Source organism: Tupaia chinensis, unplaced genomic scaffold (genome assembly GCF_000334495.1).
Source record: "Tupaia chinensis unplaced genomic scaffold, TupChi_1.0 Scaffold000215_1, whole genome shotgun sequence".
Taxonomy (NCBI): domain Eukaryota; kingdom Metazoa; phylum Chordata; class Mammalia; order Scandentia; family Tupaiidae; genus Tupaia; species Tupaia belangeri.
In genome coordinates, this window is record NW_006159690.1 from 3,612,529 (window position 1) to 3,625,405 (window position 12,877).

The window sequence follows — 12,877 nt, forward strand, 5'->3', positions numbered from 1 at the left end:
CCCCCCCCCAGAAAAGTACTCCAGCTGCAGTGTCAGACTTGCTTGGATATGAGTCTTGGCATCATCACTTCATAGTTGTGTTTCTACACAAGCTACTTAACCACTGAATGCCTTGACATCTTGGCCTATCGATGGAGAAGTCACAGTATGAACCTCACAGGATTGTGATGAAGATTAAATGAGCTGGGACCAGCAGTTAGCATAATGGCTATGTCACTGGACACCCCTGTAGTTGACCACGGTTCATGTCCGGTACCCAGTGGTTTAAACTCATGCCGGGCGAGTTTGCGTGAGTGCCCAAGATCCCAAGACGAGAATGGAGGAGAAGGGATTGTGGCCTGGCCATCCCCCCTGGGGGGTGATTTCTCGCTTTCTGTCTCTCTGTCTCTCTCTGTCTTTCTGGCGAGTGCACGCGCCCTATAGCAAAAACCTCTCCAAAACAAAAAAGATTAAATGAGCTGATGCATTCACTTATCTCAGAAAGTAGATAAGGAGTGTAGCCTAGTCATTAGCCAGGCAGGCTCTGGAGTATGAATTGACCAGCTACCAGTCATGAAACCAACCACTTAACCTCTCTGTTCCTCAGGCTCTGTTAACTGCAAAGTAGTCATACTTATCCATCTCATAGGGTTATTGTGAAAATGACAGGAGCTAATAGATGCAAAATATTTATAGCCCAACATAAGCATTCTCAAAATATATTAAAGCCATTATTATTCTCTCAGTGTCTGGCACATGTATTGATTATTTAATACATGATAGCCATTAATAAACTCTTAAACATCTGAGATAGGAGCTGTGTCCTCTCAATTCATGGTTCCTCACATACTAGTGTGTATGTATACTCTTTAGTATATAGTCTATACAGTATCGGTTCACTGACTGATACAACCAGCTACTAAAATATATTCTAGGGGCCAGCAGGTGGCATGGTGGTTGAGACACTGGACTCCCCATGGCCAACCCTGGTTCAAGTCCCAGACCTGGTTGCTTTATCTCTCTCTCTCTCCTTCTCTCCCTCCCTCCCTCCCTTTCTCTCTCTCTCTCTGGCTAGCACATGTGCCCTGTGACAAACTTAAAATAACAATAATGATAATAATAATAACATTAAATAATTTTAAATTTTAAAAATTCTATATTCTAAATGATTGGCTCAACATGAAAACATAGCAAACTGAGGTTGGGCAGTAGTAACAAAATCCTTCATGAGACTGACCCACACGGGAAGTGTCTGAGTTCACATGCAGAGACCTTCTGCGTGTGCAGGGTGTGTCTGTGCTCATGATCCAAGGCTGGCTGAGGTTGGGAGTGGATCCTGGCATGGAGACCCTTTGGGGCAGAAGGTCCCTTTCTCATTCTCTCTCTCTCTCATACAGAAAAGAAATAAACTTTAAAAAGAAAGAAAGAAAGAAAGAAAGAAAGAAAGAAAGAAAGAAAGAAAGAAAGAAAGAAAGAAAGAAAGAAAGAAAGAAAAGCAAAATCCCCCAAGGGGATGGTTTATCTCTCCCTCTCTCCTATGTCCATCTCTCTTTCTTTCTCTCCATCCTTCTCTCCACCTGATCCCAGTCCCATTTCTCCAGCAAGCACATACACCCTATAGCACAACTTTAAAAAAATTTTAAAAACCTGGTAAGTGCTGGTCAATAATTCTTGCATTTTTCTCTACCTACCACTTCCAAAGCATCATTTCAAGCAGAATATTCTTTTTCTCTGCCTTAGGAAAGTCAGAATTGCTCAACCAGGTTGCTCACACACATGATGGTCATTCATCATGCTGAGAACTAAGAATCCTTTGACCCAGAAAGCCATATCCGTTCATTCCAGTTACTCTCAGAGTGAGGTCTCCAGGCTGGGAACATCCTCACTTCCTGGGAACTGTCAGAAATGGAGAGCCCCAGACCTGCAGAATCAGGAAGTCTGTGGGCAGGGCCCAGCCTCTGTTTTAACGAGCCCTCCAGGCAGTTCTGATGCCAGGTCTGATGTGGCCTGCAATGTCAGTACCTGCCATTCAGAGAGCAAGTCCGTCTCCACAGCAGTCAGATCTCTGGGAAAACTATGCTTCAAAATGAAAAGGGACCTTGTGACACCTTCCTAATACCAAAACTCCTTCTGATTCCAATAGGGTCAGGGTCAGGGTCTGTCTCCTCAGTCCTCTGGTTCAGTAAGGGGAAAGTGCCTCACTGTGGAACCTGCTGTTCTCTGGCAGACGTTTGTGTCCAGCTCGAATCTGCTTCAGAAGAATAGCATAGCAGATCTGTAAAAGGGAGGGCAGGACCAGCAGTTGGCATAATGGCTATGTCACTGGACTCCCACGTATTCTACTGCAGTTTGAGTCCCAGCCCCAGTAACTTAAACTCACACTGGATGCATGTGTGTGTGTGCCCGAGATCCCTAGAGAAGGATGGAGGAGAAGGGATTGCGGTGTAGCCATCCCCCCTGGGGGGTGATTTCTGGCTTGCTGGCTCTGTTTCTCTCTGTCTTTCTGGTGAGCGCATGCGCCCTATGGCAAAAACCTCTCAAAAAAAAAAAAAAAAAAAAAGGGGGGAGGGCAGTAGTCAATCTTGGTCCTTAGGACAGGGGGAACAAGCTGGCATTGAATGACAGGGACTGCGGGGACCGTAGGGGAAGAGTTGGGACTGATTATATGAATATGAACCTCAGTCCTTTCTCGGCACCTGCTAAGAGAGCCCTCTTTCCTGTCCCAAAGAACTACCTGGTCTCAACTCCCTCAACCCTAATATAGTTCTGATCTTTATCTATGTCTACTTGAATTTGGACTTAGAAGAACAATCACATCCCATTTGGGTCAGAGGCAAGAAGTCACAGGCAGGCTTCATGGCACACAAATTTTGCTGGCCATCACAAAATCCTCACCTCATTCCCTTTGGTAATCTTGTATGTAAAGTGCACAGGAAATGGGTTAGTAGTAAGCTGCTCAACCAGGAGTCATTTCAGCTATATTATCACTGGGCTGGCCCTGTGACCTAGTGGTGAAGGGAGCCAGATCCCACACTGGGTGTGTACGTGTGTGCCCAGAATCTTGATAGGATGGAGAAATGGAGGAGAAGGGATTGCTGTATGATCATGCTCCATGGGGACTGCTTTCTCCGCCCCCCCCAAATTCCCTGCAAATCCACAAGCCCTCTGGCCAAAAAACAAACAAACAAAAAAACAAAACAACCCTCCTCCCCCAAAGAAAACGTATTATCCCCAAAGGTGCAACTTCTCTAAGATGGAAAGAGATCGCGGTGGAGTCTGCCACGCCTATCCATCCCTCGCCACCTATGTAATTCCAGTCTCTCCCAATTCTACCCATGTTTCTTTGTTTTCCTCCCTAACATTAAGAGATCTCAAAGAGTCACACATCTGCACTTTGGTGAAAGAAGCCAGCAACTTCAGCCTGGTCCTCTATCAGCAGTTGAAACAGTCCTCCAATACTCACATCAAAATGACCCACACCTAAAACATTCCTCCATGTGAAGAGCTCGTTTCAACCCTACTGCAGTTGTGCTTCAGACATGTCTCAGGAAAGAAGCACAATCAGATCTGCGAACAATATATCAACTTCTACATCCACTTTTATCCCCCTGCCCCCCTGCCCCCCGCCAAAAATTATATAATTTTTTTAAAGCACACTGAGGCAGATGTGTGTTTACTTTGAGAAGTAAAAATGTTAACATTGAAACTGAAAGCCTGTTTCAGTTTTAAGGTACTTAATTGCCTTACAGCATATAATAAACCGAGCCCATCTTGTCATTCAACTAATGGAGAGAGTGATAAAGAGATAGAAGCCTGGGACCCTACTCATTCCAGTTTGCCTTTGTATTTCGTTTACCTTGGCACCGTGCCTCGTGTGTATTTTACACTTCTTTACATTTTGTACATCCCTGTATGACAAATACTTGTCAAACAAAAACTAAACAGATTTATAACCCCTTAACTTGAAATGAGCCAAAATTGAACTGCCAAAACTTTATGACTTCATTTTCTTTCATAGTTTTCCACTACATTGGTTCAAACAGACAAACCCCACTTGAGGTCAAGCAGAGGTCATTTCACTTTCATTACTAAAATATAATTTACAATATGCCAGACCTAAACAAGTTTAGCCTAAAGGGTTTGTATAATGTAAACCATCTGTTCCTCAACAATACAGCTAATTTCCTGCCATCACCGTACAGTCTACTGACTGCTTCTTTAAGGGTTTTTATGATTTTTTAACTAGTTCAGGATTTATGTAAAATTTGAAAATGAGTCTATAGTTAAGACTCATTTGTACCAAGTAATGTGAACATTTTAAAAATGCAAATCACTGTGTAAATTGCTCCCCTGAAACCTAGCTCTGGGCATTTTTTTTCTGGGTACTTCTGTGCCGGCTGCTGCACAGGGGTTGAAGGGAAGGTTTGGATGAAATCGGCCGTGTTAGATGCTGTTCGTGTCTCTTTCCAAAGCAAACTTCAAATCTGGTTTTGCATGGCTCTTGTAAATGACTTCTTCTATAGGGTGGAGAAGACGTGGGACTATATGCTATATGGCCCTCTGGGCATCTCCGAGGTATGATAAGGCACACTTAAAGCGTAATGTCCTCTCTTTCATGTGTCCGAATAGGGAAAAAAGACCAATTACAATTCTTCTGAATGGCCACCTGGAGACCAAACTCACAGCTCTGCAAGGTGGCAGATCCCAGGCAGGTGAATTGAGATTGCTGGCCAGCACACTGGCTTCTCTGGTTTCACACAGAATTGTGTGGACCCAAAGCAGACAGTCTTATAGATACAAAGGCACCATATTTGGCCTTCCATGAAAATCTTAATATTTTTCTAAAGCCTCTTTCTCCATCTATAAAACGGCAAGAGTGAGATTCTCCTTCCTAGGACCAGCAGCTGGCATAATGGTTACATCGCTGGATTCCCCACATAGTCGATCATGGTTCGAGTCCTGGACATGGCAGCTTGAAACTCATATCGAGCAAGTGTGTGTGCATGTCCAAAATCCTGAGAGGAGAGTTGAGGAGAAAGGATTGTGGTATGGCCATTCCCTCACTTTCTGTTTCTTTGTCTCCCTCTGTCTCTGGCGAGCTCACATGCCCTATAACAAAAATCTCTCTTAAGCAAAACAAGGAAAAGAAAAAAACAAAAAACAGATTCTTCTCCCAGAAGCAAATACAAGAGAACTAATTTGCTTATCTTGGTACTGGGGAATACAACCAGCTAGCTTCGCCTTGAAACCCTGGGGCCATGTGTCAGGTGGGTACCAAGGTCCTGTCTGCTCTTTCTCTTCTAGTCCTGAGGAGTTTGGCCCGCTCACTTCACTTCTCCATCTGCTATCATCCACTCACCCACGTGAGTTCTTGCTACCTCCCCCTCCATCTGCACTGCCTCCTTCCACACCACCTCCCCCCTGCATCTCACATGAGTAGGCCACAAGCCACTCAGTCTCTCACCCACCTTCAGACTCCAAAACAAATTTTCTTATCACTTACAAAGAATTTGCTTTTAAAAAAACTAACAACCATAGGGGAACAGAGAAAAATTAACAGGAAGAAATTAAAACACATTAAAAAAAATACAGAGAATTATAGAAGACTCTAAATACCTAAGGCTGTAAATGGATCTAAATCACTTGCGTTTACTTCACTTACTGGATGACTTCTCTAATAAGGCTAATAAGAATGATTTAAAGAGCACTTATTAGGTAGAAATTACTTTCATACATCATTGTATTTAATCCCTCCTGCAACTGTGCAAGCTAGACGTTACATTATTTCATAGATATGGACACAGGTTCCGGAAAGTTAAGAAATTTACCCAAGGTCAGCAGCTAATATATAGAAATTACCCCACAGGGTGGTTGTGTTAAATGAGTTAGTATTTGTTAAGTGCTTAGAACAGTGTCTGGCACATAGTAAATGCTATATAACTAACTTAATAATAGAAAGCAGTAGATCCAAGATGCAAACCCAGATTTATATGAGTCCAAAGCTCATTTGGTTTGAATTACATTGCACTGCCCATGGGTTAGTTTCAAGCAATGAGTGAGGAAGGGGTATTAGATTTCCAACCCATTATGTCAGTCTAATATTCCATGGTTTACTCCTTAATTCCCATGTTCCCAAAAGAACCTTTAGTGCTCAGTCCCTTATCCTTCTCTGTCATCCAAAGCCTGGGGATCTGTTAAGTGAAAAAGTGAGTAATACTTATGCCATTCAAGGGAACTTCACATAAATTGGATTCTTTTACATCATTAAGTAAAGTTCTGATAGAAATACCCACTCTAAACATCATGCAAGAAAAATTCACCTTAGGTTACTCTCGCCAGCAAAGGTAAAGTCATCTGAGTGCTAGAAGAAAAACAAGTAGGTTCTGTTCATCTGGTTAAATATACTTTCATAGTTTATTCATGCGCTAAAGAAATATATTCTTTTCCTCTTCCACTTTTTTTTTTTGAAGAGGTTTTTGCTATAGGGCACATGCACTCACCAGAAAGATAGAGAGAGACAGAAAACGAGAAATCACCCCCCAGGGGGGATGGCCACACCGCAGTCCCTTCTCCTCCATGCTCCTCTCGGGATCTTGGGTATGCACGCACACACGCCCAGTGTGAATTTAAGCCACCGGGTCTGGACTCGAACCGCGGTCAACTACATGGGAGTTCAGTGACATAGCCATTATGCAACTGCTGGTCCCCTTTTCCTCTTCCACTTTTGCACAAAGTCAGAATAGAGCATTTACTGCTCTTTGTTTCTTGTTTGCTCCAATTCACCAGAGAGCACATGCCCTTGCTGGAGAGAGGCAGAGTGAAAGCAAGAAGGCACTTCCCATGGGGCATAGTCATGCCACAATTCCTTCTCCATTTCTGCTTTCCGAACTTCGGGTACCCATGCACATGCAATGGACGTGCAACCAGGACTGGATCTATGCAGCTGGTGACGTGGGATCCAGCTGCCCCAACCACTGTGCCACCCACTGGCCCCTGCTTTTTATTCTTAACTGCACTATAAACTTTAGAGACCTTTCCATATCAATACATAGAAAGCTTTCTCATTCCTTTTCACAACTATAGACTATTCTGTTTACTAGTTCCACTATTGTTTAGTTAATTAGTATCCTCAAGGGAGACATTGAAGTCATTTCAAATTTTTTGCTATTACTAAAAACACTACAATAAATAGGGTGAGATTAATCAGCTTTCATTTATTGAACATTTAAAGTGACTTATTGCCCTCACTTTCAGCCTAAGTACCTTTTCCTGTAAAGCATTTCCAAATGTAAATCTTATAAAGTCGGCTTTGATGAACAAATGTGTCCAATTTATTAGGATGAGAAATATCATGTGCAGAGAAGAATTACTATTTCAAAATCCTTGGTTCTGTTTTGTTCTTCTAAAAAGGTATTTTCCTACCAGTTTATTTACATTTACAACTAGGCGAGTGGACAGTTTGCCCTGGAAAAGACCAGCCTCGAACAGGGATAATCACCACCTGCGACTCCTCGGAAGCACCATCTTTTGTTTCTAGCTTCTGACTGTTCGCACAGTAAATATCCTCAGACTAGGAGAGCTTTGGAGGAGCCGTGGTTACTGAGCAAGAATGTGCATGATTTGAGGATGGACACTGAGGAGGTCTCTTTAGCTAAGGGATGCTACATGTGGAGGAATAGCCAGGGATCTTGCCAGTAAGGTGGGTTAGCATCGGATCACAAGTATTGGAAGGGACAGGCTAATCATTCAGGCTGTGTCCTCTGCATGCAGGCTTCTCACACCTTGACATTCACAGTCATCTCTCGTGGCCTTCTTAAGTGTACATACTGATGCAGCGATCTGCATTTGTAGTAAGCTTTGGGAGGTGCTGATATTGCTGGTCCCCAGATCACACTTAAGACGCTAGGCAACAGCAGAAACCATTGCAGTGTGGCAATTGGAGGCAAGGGATAAGAGGGTGAGAGGAAGTTGCCTCTAGTTCTTCCTGTAAGTTGCAGCCAACAATTCTAAAGTCTTATTGACCTATGATATTTTATTTCATCTATTTGTAGAACTTTTTTTTTTTTATATGCCCAGTCCTCCTTTCAGATGCCAAGATATCTTGCCTTAAAAAATGTTCTAACCTTGAGAACCAGCAGTTAGCGTAAATGGCTATGTCGCTGGATTCCCATGTGGTCGACCATGGTTCACATCCCAGACCCGGTGGCTTAGAACTCACGCTGGGCTCATGTACGTGTGTGCCCAAGATCCCGAGAGGAGAATGGAGGAGAAGGGATTGTGGCGTAGCCATCCCCCCTGGGGGGTGATTTCTCACTTTCTGTCTCTCTGTCTCTCTCTGTCTGTCTGGCGAGCGCACGCGCCCTATAGCAAAATCCTCTCAAAAAAAAAAAAAAAAGTGTTCTAACCTGCCCTTTTCCTTTCTTCATACAGAGCAAGGCTAAAGAATTGCCCCTTTCTGCCGTACGTTTTATGGAAGAATTGGGTGAGTGTGCCTTCGGAAAAATTTATAAGGGCCATCTCTACCTCCCAGGCATGGACCATGCTCAGCTAGTTGCTATCAAGACTTTGAAAGACTATAATAATCCCCAGCAATGGACGGAATTTCAACAAGAAGCCTCGCTCATGGCTGAACTACACCACCCCAATATTGTCTGCCTTCTAGGGGCTGTCACTCAGGAACAACCTGTGTGCATGCTTTTTGAGTATATGAATCAGGGGGATCTCCATGAGTTCCTCATCATGCGATCCCCGCATTCTGATGTCGGTTGCAGCAGTGATGAAGATGGGACGGTAAAATCCAGCCTGGACCATGGAGATTTTCTGCACATTGCAATTCAGATTGCAGCCGGCATGGATTACCTGTCTAGTCACTTCTTTGTCCACAAGGACCTTGCAGCTCGCAATATTTTAATTGGAGAGCAACTTCACGTGAAGATTTCAGACCTTGGGCTTTCCAGAGAAATTTACTCCGCTGATTACTACAGGGTACAAAGTAAGTCTTTGCTGCCCATTCGCTGGATGCCCCCCGAAGCCATTATGTATGGTAAATTCTCTTCTGATTCAGATATCTGGTCTTTTGGGGTTGTCTTGTGGGAGATTTTCAGTTTTGGACTCCAGCCATATTATGGATTTAGTAATCAGGAAGTGATCGAGATGGTGAGAAAACGACAACTCTTACCGTGCTCTGAAGACTGCCCACCGAGAATGTACAACCTCATGACCGAGTGCTGGAATGAGATTCCCTCCAGGAGACCACGATTTAAAGATATTCATGTCCGGCTTCGGTCCTGGGAGGGGCTATCGAGTCACACCAGCTCTACTACACCATCGGGGGGAAATGCTACCACACAGACAACCTCCCTCAGTGCCAGCCCAGTGAGTAATCTCAGTAACCCCAGATACCCTAATTACATGTTCCCGAGCCAGGGGATTCCACCACAGGGCCAGATTGCTGGTTTCATTGGCCCACCAATACCTCAGAACCAGCGATTCATCCCCATCAATGGATACCCAATACCTCCTGGATATGCAGCATTTCCAGCTGCCCACTACCAACCAGCAGGTCCTCCCAGAGTGATTCAGCACTGTCCGCCTCCCAAGAGTCGGTCTCCGAGCAGCGCCAGTGGGTCAACCAGCACTGGTCATGTGACCAGCTTGCCCTCATCAGGATCCAATCAGGAAGCAAATATTCCTTTACTACCACACATGTCCATTCCAAATCATCCCGGTGGAGTGGGTATCACTGTTTTTGGCAACAAATCTCAAAAACCCTATAAAATTGACTCAAAGCAACCGTCTTTGCTAGGAGACTCCAATATTCACGGACATACCGAATCTATGATTTCTGCAGAACTATAAAATGCGCAATATTTGAAATGTGGTATACAGGACCAGCTAGAAAGTCGTAGAAAAAAATTTATATTCAAATGTTTTTATTAAAGTAAGGTTCTCATTTAGCAGACATTGCAACAAGTATCTTCTGTGAAGTTTAACTGTGTCTTACCAAGCAGGACACATACTAGCCAGAAAACGAAAACACATTGTGAGATTTATACTCCATTGGGGTACATGACATGGCATTGGGATCAAAACATGTGGTTTTAAGTCATGAAAACTGCAACTATTGAAGAGGAAAAGAACCTCGTGATTAAATATCAAACCAAAAAGGAAAGTGAAATGGTGCTTTGTGTATTTGCCTTTGGTCGCCATGACTGGCCTCTCCCCAAAATGTATATACCATAGCATTTGTCTACCTGCTGTCTTTTCTTCAGGACAGGTGTTCAGGAATTACACTGATTCCATTTAGATTCTATGCATATGTGTATGTAAGTGATGTTCAGAATCAATGAGGAAACTTTAGACCAATTTTGACGCCATGGATGGAAATGAGCCATAAGACAAGTGTAACATACCCTGGAGCCTTCTACGTAGGGTGGCTTTGGAAAGGTACAGAGTGTGCCTCTTTGTGAATCTCCTTTTCTGATCATGAAGGCTTTTTCCACATTTTCCTTTTCACAATGTGTTTACACAGCCCTTGAAATAGCACAGAGCATTGGACCATAAGAAGATTACAGGTGGATGCTGAGTTGGTTGTTGGGTGATAGTCTATTTTGTGTATTAGGAATGAGGCACTAAAGGACACACAGTCAGGAAACGTCCCTCAGCCTAGATCGGCATCCAAGGGGAAGGAGCAAGGGCTCCCATGGGGATGTCGCCACAGGAGAGTCCCTGGACCAGTAACATTGAAGAGCCAATGTTGGCTAGAGTACACCCATGCCTTACAACCCCACGGACGAGGTGTCAGGGTGCTCAACTACCAATGGATTCTGTGGAAGTAGGAAACCCTATGATAATTCCAATAACTAGTAAATTTTAAATTTCTCTCACGTTTTGTTTTTTCTGTGTTGGAAAACTTTACATATTTTTATTTCCGTCTCCAAGAAATAGAGCAATTTATTCATCTAATTAGCTGGAATCCAAAGACAGTGAATTCTAATTTTCAAACTAGTACAGTATTTCTGAATAGTCAAATACTGAGTTCTCTTTTTAAATCAAGAACTGAATTCTTCAAGCTGGTAAATAAAAGCAACATGGTCATCTTTGCTTTAGAAGGAGGTATCAGATGTGCATTTCACAGCATGTACACACTAACCATCATTCACCAAGTTTAGTATCTTATGGATTTCAAGTTTTATACAGTAAGGAATTTTATGTTTGCTTTTTCTCTTATTAAAGAAATCGCTCCTTTGTATTGAGAACAGTATCTCAAGGTCTCACTTTTATTTTAAAGCTGTAAGAGACTTTTAAAGAGACTTATAGGATGTAAAGTAATTCCTAGAAATGATATTTGATGAGAATGTAAGGGAGTTAGAAACACATTGTTTCCATTAAAAAAAATCATAAAATTAGTGTGAAAAATCAAAGAACTATGTTTACCAAATGTACTGCAATTTTCCCAACCCAAGTCTTTGAAAAACAATTATGAACTTACAGGTACTGTGAACTCAAATAATTGGCTATATCCAGATTTACTGAAAGAAAATTAAGTCGTGTTTATGTGGCATAAATAAGCTGATTCAGAAGTTACATTTCTTAGCTGTAGGTAGAGGAGAATATTTGTATCCTTTTGTTGCTATGCAACTGTTTAATAATGAAATGTGCTTCAAACCACAATTTTGTATATCATATGACAATCAATTTTTTCCAAGAATATTTATTGTTTTAAGTAAACACAATTTCAGTGAATCTGAGTTTTCTAGGAGTCCCTTAAAGGGAAATTAGCATTCCATGAGTCAGTAAAATACCTACTCTGGAAAAACATTTTTACAGTTAAAAAAATAAATTCAAGTTAGTTTTGTATAAAGAACTATAACATTTATTTTAAACATTTTATAATAACTGAAGTCATTAAGGTGAACAAACTAAATTTCAAAACCACTTGTAATAATGTACTTTATAATAGCACTGTGATACTACATAACACAGTCCCTTTTGTACTAAGATAGTATTATTTTCACAAACTTAAAAAAAAAACCTTTTGCTTTGTTGACAATGTTTTGTATGATAACTTTATTTCAAATTTTTTTTCTTTTTCTCTTTTTTGCACAAAAGTATGTTTATGGTTTGTATCACAGAAGTGAAAATATATCTGCATTTTTATATCTGGTCTGTTTCTTTATTTCCTTTGTTTTTAACTCTATAGATTTTCTCCAAATATATAACAGCAATATTCAGATATCTTTTGCTGCATGCATTTAATCACTGTATTACTTAATGTTTGATTTGTTATTATGGGCATTTCAAATAGACAAGCATGGAATTGTAATGTTAAAAGGCTATTTTATATTAAGGATATATGCGTTTGTATTTCACACACCAGAGATATTAAACACTGATTATTTTATGCTGCTGTTTATTAAAAATGTTTATTATAAAATATTATTTCCTGAACATTGCTATGAAGGGTATTTGGAAACTGTAATATTATCTCTCTTAATAATTGACATTTCATAGAGGAATTACAACTTCTACTTACTAAACTGAAATGACTTTTTAAAATAGGCATTTAAAATAGACTTGAGTGCTCTTTTACTAGCAACCTTAAGTAGAGGGGGGAATCTTGATAATTTTATAACCACATACAATCCACCTATATATGGCAAGCTTTGAGTTTTTAAAACCAAAATAATATATTGGGTAATTATGACCAATGGAATGTTTTAAAAACAAAACAAAACTTGGTTTTTAGGAATAGAATTGCATCCCTTTGCCTTGAGGTTTTCATATGAATTTAGACATCCAACATCATGTCTTAGGACTCTAAAAAAAAAAAAAAGGCTGTGTACATCTTATCATGTCCAACTTAGATTCCAACCATATTGGTAAAATAAAAGAAATA

The 12,877-nt window shown here is 41.3% G+C and overlaps 1 protein-coding gene across 1 annotated transcript in view; it reads left to right on the forward strand.

Annotated features, from left to right (window-relative positions):
• The window catches only part of ROR1 (ROR family WNT receptor 1), a 178,464-nt gene extending 166,060 nt beyond the window's left edge, over positions 1–12,404 (forward strand). The window contains exon 9 of the mRNA XM_006147546.3: positions 8,410–12,404. Coding sequence (XP_006147608.1) covers positions 8,410–9,837 — 1,428 coding nt within the window. The 3' untranslated portion in view covers positions 9,838–12,404. The remainder of the gene's footprint in view (positions 1–8,409) is intronic.
• The last annotated feature ends 473 nt before the right edge of the window (positions 12,405–12,877 follow it).